Source organism: Myotis daubentonii, chromosome 6, assembly GCF_963259705.1.
Source record: "Myotis daubentonii chromosome 6, mMyoDau2.1, whole genome shotgun sequence".
Taxonomy (NCBI): Eukaryota; Metazoa; Chordata; class Mammalia; order Chiroptera; family Vespertilionidae; genus Myotis; species Myotis daubentonii.
In genome coordinates, this window is record NC_081845.1 from 28,637,904 (window position 1) to 28,650,903 (window position 13,000).

A 13,000-nucleotide genomic window follows, 5' to 3' on the forward strand; every position below is an offset into this window, starting at 1 on the left:
TATTAGAAGAATCTATTAATTGAAGAGTTATCTTAATAACTCTTCAGGTTTATCTCAGAATCACTTTTAGGAGAAATGTCCATGTCTAAAGATATTTTGAAAGCTGTGAATTATTCAAATATAATTCAGGAGACCTAGAAGTGTTTGGGAAGTTGATGTGAATCTAAGAGCCAAGAAATATTCAATCTTCTGAAACACCTGAAGGATGAACACCTCAGCTGTCTTGAGCTATATATTTTTTTCTACTGCAGAAGGGACTATGGTAGTTAGGTTAACTCTTGCCTTTCTTTTTCCACTTTCTCCATATCCATTCTTCCTCTTTAAGTTCATGTGCAGCGGGCTTGAAATGTAGTCAGGAACACATATATTATAAAGATTTTTAGTTTTAAAAAATAAAACATTTTCAGGTTTCTTTCATTGGCAAAAGGTTGTGGTTAAGAACCACAGGGAAGAGAGACATAGGAAATTAAGCTAGCAGTTGTACAACTTTTGGTCTCAATACTCCCAGTTCAGAGACTTATTTCAGTTCTCAGAGAGAGCCAGAGTAATGTATTATCTGAATTCAAAATACAACATTCTCCCTCTTGCATATGTCGCACATTCAAACTTCCCACGTGTTTTAGATTGGGTTCCATAGGAACAGATTCTGAGATGACAACAGGTGTATAGGAGGTTTACTGAGGACTGTTCTAAGCAGTTGACCCTGTAAGGAAATGAGGAAGGCGAGACAGAGCAGATGAAAAAACACCTGCAATGTGGCTGCAACTGAAGTCTTTAGCAGTTCCAGAGGTCACCCTGAAGCTGTTTCGAGTCGTTCTGAAATCAGATGGAAGCAGGCCTTTTAGAGCTGCATCAGGCAGTTTCTGGCAATGTGTCACCCTCTGGGGGTGGACATAAGCTTGGGTGAGATAGTTCCCTGCAGTGGAGGCTATGTTCAGTGACGAATGTAGTTGTGTGCCTCCAGCAGCCAATATTTCCAGCAGCAGAGGGATGGTGCATAGGCAAAGCACCATAGCATTTACCACACCAAGAAAGGAGTTGTGACTCGGTCAGGCTACCCCCAATGAAATAAGAATGCCTCGTTGGGCCTGGCCTTCTGCATCATCTTATGATAAGGTGAGGCTAGTGCCCTAAGAGTTGGTCTGGTCAAATGTGGCCAAGTAAACTGGTCTGCTTTCATCCAAAATATAAAGCACAAAAAATTTCTGTGTATTCCAGCATGTGGGCACTTAAAGGTTTATAGACTCATCTTCACATGAGTACAACACATGACCAACTTCTAAATAACAACCACATCAATAACAACAATATGATAATAATAATAATCTTTTATGTTAATTTGGTACTTATATTTCCAGGTACTGTGTTAAATACCTAAAATAACCCTTCTCATTTAATCCTAATAGCAACCCTATGAGGTGGCTATTATTATTTTTGTTAAGGACGGGAAATTTAAATCCAGAAACTAAAAACAGAAATGCATCAAATATCACATAACTGATAACTTGATAACAAAAATTGAAAGGAAAGGTTTCAGATGTCTTCATTATAAGAAATTTTTCTAAATGATCTACACAGTCTGATGTATTACTGATCACATACTACTTGATGCTTGAACAGAACTCTGTTAACATCTTAATTTTAAGTACAAAGTCAAATTACTTCATAATATTACAAATATTACAAAACTGATATTACATTTATTCAGGGGTCACATGATCTTAACTCTTCAGAATTGTTGAAAAACATGAAACCAGTTTGAAAGGATTTTTGTTCTGGTAGATATGAAGTAAAGAGGATTGGATGTTCTTTTCTGCTTTCTGCTTTAAAAAACTATAAAACTGAATCCAAAACGTAACAATCATTCTAAAATAGAAGACAGCTATTAGAAGACACGCAGGACTGTAATCACTGGCAAGAGGAAAGCAGACCAGGCCAGTCCTGATTGCATTGAGCTTTTGACCTTCAGGCAGCTTTCAGGAAGGCCAGCTTTAAGAGGCCACACACTGCTCAGGTAATGGAAACCCTAATTGAGCCCAGTGTCGGCACTGAACTGAAGAACCAGAGATCAGTGTTTAAGGATCGAATTGGAAGGGTGGAGTACTACAGAAGTGGGAGCCAAACAGAGAGAACTCCAGAAGTCTGCAGGTATCCACTTGAGGCTCTGGCTATGTACTGACCAACTCATACCTGAGAAAATGATCCCATTGCCTGAGGAAAAAGAAACACTCATAAATATATACTGGGCTGAGAATAGTTCTGTCTACACAGCCAGAGTGGGAAGACCTTGCCATGCAATGCTCATCCTTTAGAATGATCAGAAGCACGTTACTTTAGTTGTGAGCCTAAACTTGCCCTGTACCCCAAGCTAATCTAAACCTATCTGAGCCAAGCTTAAATCAAGCCTCAGAGGTATCCTACTGATTCCAGTAACCTATCTGCATGCCAGAGAAAATTTTAACACTATTAAAAGGAAGACAATAAAGTACAGTAGCCAACAAAATGTCAGGCATTCCGTTAAAAATTACCAGGTTAAAAAAACACACATACAGGAATATAAAACCCATGATGAAGATAAAATGGTCATTATAAATGGACACACGCACAAAAGATAGAAATGATGGAACTAGGGTAGAGAAAAATATTATTATTCTAATTTGAAAAATGGAAAATTTAAAAAAAAGAAAATAAAATTCAACTTCTAGAAATGGGTTGGCTCTTGAAAGTCTGGCAAAATTTTTCTTACAAGGGCAGATAGTAAATATCTCAAGGTTATGGGCCATATGATCTCCATTGCCCATATTTAACTCTCCTTGTAGCACAAAAGCGACCATAGACAATATCTAGATGAATGCTGCAATAAATGGTGTCTTACAAAGGGTGTGTCTGATCAATGAGCAATAGTTCACTGACTCTTGATCTAGAGGTTAATATGTCAGAAATAAAAAGTGCCCTAAATAGAATTAACTTCCAATGAAATCCTGTATAAGAAAAGATCAGTGGAAGTAGCATAACAACTATTCACAATGAAATACAATGATAAAAAACATTTATAGATAGGATCAGGTACATTTGAGACCACATCAAGCAGTCTAACATATATGTAATTAGAGTCCCAGAATAAAAAAAGGGGGGGGACAGAAGTAATATTTGGAAAAATAATGGCTGATATCCCCCCTAAAATTTGTTGAAAACAAATTCACAGATTCAGAAAGCTCAACAAATTCCAAGCAGATGAGAAAACTGAGGCTTGGAGTTGTTAGATTATTTTCCGGAGGCATTTTCATAACAAGCTATGATTCATATCTGTTTGATGATTTGAAACCCAAGTTTTTACTTATTTGTTATACTTCCTCTCAAGCTTGATGGTATGAGTCTAGTCTTCACAACAAGAGGGAAAATCATATTTATTGAGAAACCAGCTATATATCAGGTGCTGTGCTAAATGTTATTGCATATACTATTTTATTCAATTATAATATCTCTATTAGATAAGAATAATTTCCCCATTTGACAGATGGGAATGTTTAAAGTCACAAGTTAACACAGAATGCTTAAAAAACAACCAGTCTGAAACCTCACGGTATTGCTCCGTTTAAGGCTGGACTCTGCCAGGGGGAGGTCCTGGTAGAAAAAGACAGGTAGAATAAACCTCAGGTCTTCTGGATTTACAGGCTATCTTCTCCTGTAAAACTTGGCTATATGGATAGAGTACTTGAAAAGGAAACAAGGCATATGCATTCTATAAGTAGAAATCATGTAGTTTAGAAACATTTGAAATAGAAACCTAATGATAAAGGAGGAAATGAGGCCTTTGATTTTAGCATTAGTTCAAGCAATCACTGGCACAATACAAATTATGGACAATAAATTTCAGAGCTAGTAAACTAGCTCCCGGTATGGCTATAATACTTAGAACCATAAAACCATAGAATTGTGAAATTATTTACAGATTGTAGAATTCAGTCTATTCCTTTTGGAGCAATGGAAATGCAACCCAGTAGATTGTATCATTTACCTAAAATAGCATCATTGGTTATTGACCCTCTCTTCTAAGCAGTCCCCAATTTCATTGCAGAAAATATAAATTATTCATGCAGAAAGACAAACCCAATTTTGGCAGGTCAGAGATTTCAATGAGATGTGAATTGGTTCAGGATTGTGATATATGAATTGAGGCAGCTTTCCAGATTGCCTTATCTCAGACGTCCTTCTGTGAAACATACTATTTTGACTATCTAAATTGACCTCTATTCCATCCTATTCAACAATCATTGGGTAGTTCATTAAGAAGAAGGTAAAGTAACAAAATGCAAAATTCTGAAAATCAAAGGATGTTAAAAAGGATACTTACAGAGAGGTCATTTTCCCTTTTTTGCCACATGTAAAATAATCAAAATAGTTTGTGACTGTACTCTAAAGAATTAAATATAAATGCTTTACTTTAAGCAAATTATCAAAAATATATGTCAACCATATGCATACATACATACATACATAGGTTCAGGCACACATGTTGCTCTGTAAGCCCCATGAAGACAGGGGCTGCATTATTCTCACACATTCCCAATACCTTGCATAGCATCTGGGCAGCTGGTGGCTGTAGGTGCTCAATATTTATTGGGTGAATGGAAAAAAAAAAAACGAGTGAAAAAGCACAAACATTTGGAAAAGCATAGATCTAAAGCAATACATGTAACTAGATTTTAAAGTATTAATTAGAGAAGATTGCAAATGACAATAATAAATAACATTTATAGATTGATTTTCGTGTGTTAGCCATCGTGGGTAGTGCTTTTCTATACTTTTAGTTCAGTCAACCCTGTCTTGGGTTCTGCATGAAATTAGAAGTCTATCCCCTTTCAGGATTAGACCAAACAAGCCTTAAATGTTTTTAATCTCAGAAATTTTAGGACCCCAAGAATATATATTCAAAGGCTACATGTGACTTTCAGGGTTTAGAGTAGTACTGGAAGATAGTGGAGATCAAGAAATGTCAGCAATTGTGTGTGTGTGTGTGTGTGTGTGTGTGTGTGTGTGTGTGTGTGTGTGTTCATCATAGAAGTGGCAGATCTGAACTCACCTTCATGCCTCTATCTGAAATTAAAAGCTTTTAGCAAATTTGAGCAAGCAAGACAATGTGGTTTCCTCAAATGTTAGTCTTTTATTCAGAAAATTGCTGGAGATATTATGCTCATTTTTTAAATCTTTAGGGCTGGGAAAACAGAAGTAATTTTAATGATTAAATTTACTCAAAGCACTCCCAGGTTTCGATCCACTAGTCCATTCTGAACAGAAGTCCATGTCTTGGCATCTTAATAGTCTCTAAAGGAAGGAACACCCCCTCCCAAAAAGAGATAGATAGACATTGTAAAAAGACACCAAATCTTTGTACTCTGATAAACATGAAGGTTCTTTACATTGGAGAAGTAGTGCTCTTCCTTGCTTAAGAAAGATTATTACTTTTTTAATTTTCTGTAATCTACACCAAAAGTGAAATTAATAGAAAATAATAGATCGTTCACGCCTGGCTAGTGTTGCTCAGTGGTTGAACATTGACTTATGAACCAGGAGGTAATGGTTTCATTCCCAGTTGGGACACATGCCCGGGTTGTGGGCTCAATCTGGGTAGGAAGCGTGCATGAGGCAGCTGATCAATGATTCTCTCTCATCATTGATGTTTCTATCTCTCTCTCCCAATCCTCGCCTCTCTGAAGTCAATAAAAATATATTTTAACAAAATAATAGATGGCTCAGGCTCTCATTAAAGACAGGAGGAATGTTCCCCCAAATGCTTTAGTCATTGACATACAACAACCCTATGAGGCAAATACTATTGTCATCCCCCATTGGAGAAACAGACGGTCAATATTTTTTTGAGACTTGAAATCAAGCCAAATGGTAAAACCAGGATTCAAACATAGTTTCTATGACTCCTGAGCCCATGATCTAGGTACCATGTGTTCCTTTTCCCTCACATTGACTCCAAATGAGAAAGAAGCATGTGCTGAATTCATTTCTTTGAAGTCCTTCATGCTTCTCAAGAGATCCCCTGGCACATAGGATATTTAGTTAGTTCTCTGTTTGGCCTTTCCTTTTCACATGAGATCTGGCCAGGAGCATGGGCAAAGGGCCAAGCTCTCCAGCCCTTTCCAGATGCTATACACCCCAATAATCCCCTAAGCCCTTCACAGAAGAAAGTCTGAGCTTATTTCTCCCTAACTCCCCATGTTTTAAGGCTCCAGAAATCAAACTAACAATATTTTCATGTGCCCTGTAGCCTACCAGTTAACAACACGCAACTCAGTCACTATCTGTCACTACCTGGTTTTGTCGCTTACTAATTGTAACTTTGAATATATTACTTAAACCCTCTAAACTTTGTCTGCAAAATAGACCTGTAAGAGTGTATACTTCATGGAGTTGTAAGAATTCAGGGAGATAATTTGTTTAAAACACTAGTTAGCAATGCAAGCCATTTAATAAACATAATGCATTTACAGATTAGCTTGTTTTTATTCTTACCCCACCTGCTTTACTGGAGTACAGAAGACTAGAGAGCAGCTCTCAGGGAATAGTACTGTGCCTCATTCATGGAACACTCCCCTCCCTCCAGAGAAGGAAGAACTAGCAATATCGTCCCCAAAAGATTTCAGAATTATAATGAACTAGTGATACCAGCATGCCTCCTGCTCTTCCATTTTTGGAGCGGAAGTGTCTATTGAAGTCATCCTACCCCTCTTTCACCATCATACATTGATCTTGTGTGGAAGATAACTTTTCCTTTTGTTTTATTAGATTCTGGATAAAGAGCCACACCTGAGTCATATCCAGATTTGAACGTGATACAAATCACAAAATCCTGGACTTCAATCCTAATGCTGTAATTAGATGAGAGTTTTGACATCCAGTGATGAGGGTGAAGACATGTGGGAGTGATATGAATATATGTGATCAGAGGGCACACTGTGGTAAAATATAAAATTAGCTACAATCCCTGAAGCAATGTGACTGTATAAAAGGCAGAAGCTATTTCTTAAATCTGAGTTGGCACTACCTTGCTTTGCCTAATGTAATAGCAGACATGAAGCAAGCAAAGGATTAAGTAATGCTTGCACATTAGAGTTGCCCTATTTTTCTATTTTTAGAACCTGCAGCTGTTCACATGTAAAGAAGCTAAGGTTATTATCCTAATTAACAGCCCTACCAATTGCCATACATGTGAAGCCAGCTTCACTATTAATTGCTATCTTCTATGGTGAGTTAACTTTACATCTGGAAGGTAAAACTGGGCATGCATCATTTATTTTGCAGCACTTTCCCCTTAGGAACAAGTTGTCCACAAGTGTCTTCAGTTCTGTTCTGCTCTTTTAATGCATAAATCTTACAGTCGGGGAGGCATTCCATGAAGCAAAGGAAGCCATGATATGGCACTGACCAGGTGTGCATGGCATCTAAGAATAAAACTTTCCCAAAGAGACAAGCCATGTCTCTCCTCCAACCTAATCTTCATGGTAATAAGAGTATAATCAGGTGATATCTGCCATATCCCTCTGTTTTACAACTCAGTTGGATAATGCTCTATAATAGTAAGACTGGTATTATTTACTTGGTCCTTCACAGTTACCAACAATGAAAATGATGCTGCATTTTTCTCTTCTACACATGCAATTATGGTTCAGATTTATATGGTTTATCTCTGAAAGAACACAGGAAGACTGATGGTTTTTACATATCTGACACTGGTATATATTTGTCTAAACAAAAAAATTCATTACTGTACAATGGTAGAAGTCCAACAGAATTCCTTCCGTGCAAATGTTTGTTGTGACTTTTGGGAACCCCTTGAAGACATCAACACATAACAAACCTATAATTCTGTTTCTGAGAAGAAGACAAATACTCAAACTGCCTTATCCAACAGCTCTGAAAGATCATTATGTTGTTCTTTTTTATTTTTTTTTCTATCCAAGACAACACTGATTCAACAAGGTCTCTGTCCCTTGCCCGTTGGTGACAGTTACATGTGTTATGTAGTCATTTTTCCACTTGGTGAAGAGAGCAAAGAAGTTTTCTGTAGTCACAACTTTTGCAGATCACAAACAAAACAAAGATGAGAAAGGCAGGTGAAGAAAGCAGAGTTGAGCCACCATTGGCTGCATGACATTCTGGGTAGATGGAAGATATTAAGCAGATATATCGATCCGAAAGCAACTGCTTGTCTATCTTGGTCCCTGCTGACCATCAGCACCTGTAACAAAGTCTAGCAGATGATGTATATCTACTGAAAGGCAAAAAAAGGGGAATTATTCACATGATTTCTGCTAGATCCTGGTCTCATCTTAGTTAGCAGTACCCTATCATTTTCCTTAGAACAGAGCTCTAACCTCACATTTTCCCATATCTGTGGTAAGCATTCAACCAAAAGAAAAATATAGCAATACATCAATAATAGTTAATGAAGTAATAACTATCATAACTTATATTATAATTTCTTAAACTTCCCAGAAATTAGGTCTATTCCATGGAAGAAAACAAGAATGAATCAAGAATATTTCCTTGTACTTATTTGTTCAGACACATATAAATGAAAGCCAAAATAATGATAATAATAGGTCATGATATATTTTTTAGAAAATTATAAGCCACAGTTCGCTGATTTACATTTGAGCAATTCTCAGGTAATTGAGAAGCATTGAATGCTTGGGACCCTTGTCAGTCTGGCTTACTGCTTTGCTGGCACTCCTGTCTGTCTGGCTGTGCTGACAGTGTAAATCAAGGCATTATTATTAGATTGACCACATGCCCTATGCTGTTGTTTCTTTGTTTTGGGACAGAGATAGGAAATTTGACTGGGGCCTCAGAGATCTATGGGGGTAAAAAAAAACCACACACACACAGAAAAGAAGGAGGAGGGGAAAGAAATGTGCAGTGATAAGAGATTTCTGCTGTAAAAGTCATGACACAACATGAGTTTGACTCTGGCAGAAGCAAACTTGGCAATGTGGGTCAAGAATTAACCTACAGGGATGCGAGGATAACATCTCCTGAGACATGTCTCTAAATTACATCAAAAACTTCTATGAAGGATGTGTAAGTATTATACAAATTTTAAAAAATGTATTAGTCCAGTCTGTTTATTTTAACATGATTCTTTTGTCAATGAATAATAAGTTCCTCTACATATATGGAGAGTAATATAAAGGTTAACCATATACTTCAAAATATTCTGAATTTAAAACTATAATTAGGGTATTTGAGGAAGTACTTTTAGCTGTTGGTGTTTAAAGTAGCTCACTGTCTTGCAATTCAATATAGTAGTAGGAAATAGACTGTAATGAAAACTACATAAACATTATTTGGTTGTTAAGTTATTGTATGAGTTTATTATTAGATTTGTTATTTACTTTTCCAAAAGAGGTCCTAGATATTCTAACATTTTCTTGATTTTATTACAAAAGGATTAGGGATATTAATTTAATTTTAAGCTTCTTAAGTATTTCCAAAATTATACATTTGATTAGTAACATATCACTGTTGCCCTTCATATTTTCAGAGTGAAAAGGGGTGAAATCTCATAATACAGGATTTGCATTGGGCTTGATGATCTTTAAGGTTCTTTCTTGCCTCAAAACTTTATGAATCTTAAATTTTAAAAAATGTGACAATGAATAAAAACCTTTAAAATGTCCTCCTTTAATGTTTGTTTTCAAAAGATTTTTTTTCTCCTAAAACTATAATAGGTGAAGCCTCCAACTGTGATTGGTCAATTCCACACCCTTTTCTTTGGATCCATCCGAATGTTCTTTCTTGGAGTGTTAGGCTTTGCAGTCTATGGGAATGAGGCTCTGCACTTCAGCTGTGATCCAGATAGGGGAGAAGTAAACCGCTTCTGTTCCAATCAGTTCAGGCCAGTCACTCCACAAGTAAGTTTTTCTGTGTGCCCATAAGCCTTACTCTACACCAGATAAAATTGTTTCCTTTTAAATATAAGTTAATGCCATAATTAAATTAAAAATACCTTAATAGGTATAATTTCTAGAATTATTACTGTTTTTAACCAGTTGTTTATTTCAGGTAAATTAATTTGAGTTGATTGAGAGTTTCTTCCAACATTTTATTATCTACTGATGTTAAAATTATACTCCAGGCCTGTAATTAGAAAATGGAAATTACAAAGCTACTAAAATAGGGTATTTCAACAATAATAGATAACTAGAGGCCCGGTGCACAAAAATTTGTGCACTCGAGGGGGAAGGGAGGGTCCCTCAGCCTGGCCTGTGCCCTCTTGCAGTCTGGGACCCCTCGGGAGATAACGACCTGCTGTCTTAGGCCTGCTCCCAGGTGGCAGAGGGCAGGCCCAATCCCTAGGTGCAGCCCCTGGTCGGGCTCAGAGCAGGGCCTATTGGGGAGTTGGGGCACCGCCCCCTGTCATGCACAGAGCAGGGCGGATCAGGAGGTTGTGATGCCACCCTCAGTCATGCTCAGGGTAGGGCCCATTGGGGGGTTGGGCACCGCCCCCTGTCACACTCAAGGCAGGGTCGATGGGGAGGTTGTGGCGCCACCCCCTGTCACTCACAGAGCAGGGCCCAGCAGAGGGGTTGGGGCTCCTTACCCTGTCATGCACAAAGCAGGGTCTATCAGGGGGTTGGGGAGCTCCCCCCTGTCACGCACAGAGCAGAGCAGGGCCCATCAGGGGGTTGAGGAGCTCCCCCCTGTCACTCACAGAGTAGGGCTGATAGGGGAGTTGGGGCACCGCCCCCTGTCACACACAGAGCAGGGCAGATCAAGGGGTTGGGGTGCCACCCTCTATCACCCACAGAGCAGGGCCGATCAGGGGGTTGGGGCGCCGCCACTCTCACACTCAGGGCAGGGCCGATGGGGAGGTTATGGCTCTACCCTGTCACCCACAGAGCAGGGCCCGTGGGGGGGCGGGGTTGGGGCGCAGCCCTCTATCACCCACAGAGCAGGGACGATCGGGGGTTGGGGTGCCGCCACTGTCACACTCAGAGCCGCAGGGCAATCAGGGCGTTGGGGAGCTCCCCTGTATCAGGCACAGAGCAGGGCTGATCAGGAGGTTGTGGCCCCGCCCCCTGTCACACACAGAGCCACAGGGCGATCAGGGGGTTTGGACGCTGCCCCCTCTCACGCTGATCCCGGTGCTGGGAGGCATATTACCCTTTTACTATATAGGATAGAGGCCTGGTGCATGGGTGGGGCTGGCTGGTTTGCCCTGAAGGGTGTCCTGGATCAGGGTGGAGGTTCCCACTGGGGTGCCTGGCCAGCCTGGGTGAGGGGATGATGGCTGTTTGCAGTTGGTCACACACCCTTCAGGGTGGGGGTCCCCACTGGGGTGCCTGGCCAGCCTGGATGAGGGGATGATGGCTGTTTATAGCTGTTCACACACCCTTCAGGGTGGGGGTCCCCACTGGGGTGCCTGGCCAGTCTGGGTGAGTGGCTGAGGTCTGTTTTCAGTCTGGGACTGAAGCTCCCAACTGCTCCTTTTTTTCTTTTTTTAATTCTGGGCCAGCTTTAGCTCTGAGGCTGCTGAAAGCAGGTATCTGGTTTGTTTCGGTTCTATAATCGAAACTCTGTATCAACTCCAGCTCTGAGATCCCAAACTTGCTGAAAGCAGGTTTCTGGGGTTTTGTTTAGCTTCTATATTTGTTACTATGTTTCTTAAACTGCAGGCTCAGAGGCGGCAAGGCAGGTGGGGAACGTTGCAGTCCTCCATCACTGAAGCAAGCAAGCCTCATGTTCAGTTTAAGCTGCCTGGCTGCCAGCTGCCATCTTGGCTGGCAGTTAATTTGCATATCGCCCCTGATTAGCCAATGGGAAGGGTAGCGGTCGTACGCCAATTACCATGTTTCTCTTTTATTAGATAGGATTGGTAGTTGATGATAGTATAATATGACTGCATTTTCACAATTTAATTTATTAATTAAAAGAGATATGTTCTTCATTACTAACTTCATTATATTTATTGCTTATAAGACTTATGAAACTTGGAATTCTTAAGTTAACCACTCTTGATAATCAATGAATTTTTAAAGTATATTTTGGTTTTATGTTGATTGATTTGACTAAGATATTTCTGACATATTTTAGGTATTTTGGGCACTACAACTAGTGATTGTCTTGGTTCCTGGTGCTACTTTCCATTTTTATGCTGCATTTAAAAACATCAGTCAAGAATGCATTCTTCAAAAGCCCATCTACACTGTGGTTTATATCGTCTCTGTTTTAGTAAGAATCAGTGTAGAGGTGATATCATTTTGGCTTCAGATTCACCTCTTTGGTTTCCAAGTCACGCCTCTCTACCTGTGTGATGCTGGATCTCTGGGGGGCAAGTTTACTATTATAAAATGCATGGTGCCAGATCACTTTGAGAAGACCATCTTTCTCATTGCAATGTACACATTTACTGTAATTACCATGGTATTATGTGTTGCTGAGGTTTTTGAGATCATTTTTAAAAGACTATGCTTTCTAATTAAGCAGTGACCCAGAGGTTGATTAATTGCTATCATACCACAGTTATTGATCAATCATTGTAATTTATTTTTACCTTATTCAGTGAGTGCCTCAATATCAAACATAAATATTTATTCTTTCAATATACCTCAGTGTGTCCAAGATGTATGTTTAGTATAAAATATAATACTAACTTCTAAGGCAGGAATTCTTGAACAAATATTTCAGTCTATTTTAATTTTGTCATGCATTAGATAATATACATAGAACTAATGTTAACTTGTTTAACCACTACTTTTACACTATGGAATACTATGCAGCTTTAAAGAAGATGGATCTCTTACTCTTTAGGACAGCATGGAGGGATCTGGAGAGTATTATGCTAAGCAAAATAAGCCAGTCAGAGATAAATATCACATGGTCTCACTCATATGTGGAATCTAATGAACAAAATAAACTGATGAACAAAATAGATCCAGAGACAGAGAAGTATGGAACAGTCTGTCAAATCTCAGAGGGAAGGTGG

General features: G+C 39.1%; 1 protein-coding gene across 1 annotated transcript; it reads left to right on the forward strand.

Annotated features, from left to right (window-relative positions):
* Positions 1–8,955: 8,955 nt before the first annotated feature.
* GJE1 (gap junction protein epsilon 1) lies at positions 8,956–12,504 on the forward strand. The gene is made up of 3 exons (XM_059699605.1): positions 8,956–9,093; positions 9,744–9,926; positions 12,109–12,504. The coding sequence occupies exons 1-3, from the start codon at positions 9,055–9,057 to the stop codon at positions 12,502–12,504; spliced, it is 618 nt and encodes a 205-aa protein (XP_059555588.1). The 5' UTR covers positions 8,956–9,054.
* Positions 12,505–13,000: the final 496 nt, after the last annotated feature.

Excerpts from the sequence above, each read along its gene's own strand:
- GJE1 (XM_059699605.1), top strand. The coding sequence starts at position 9,055 with ATGTCTCTAAATTACATCAAAAACTTCTATGAAGGATGT. Across the intron at positions 9,094-9,743 it reads AAAACTTCTATGAAGGATGT|GTGAAGCCTCCAACTGTGAT; the intron begins GTAAGTATTATA and ends AAACTATAATAG. Across the intron at positions 9,927-12,108 it reads TCAGGCCAGTCACTCCACAA|GTATTTTGGGCACTACAACT; the intron begins GTAAGTTTTTCT and ends GACATATTTTAG.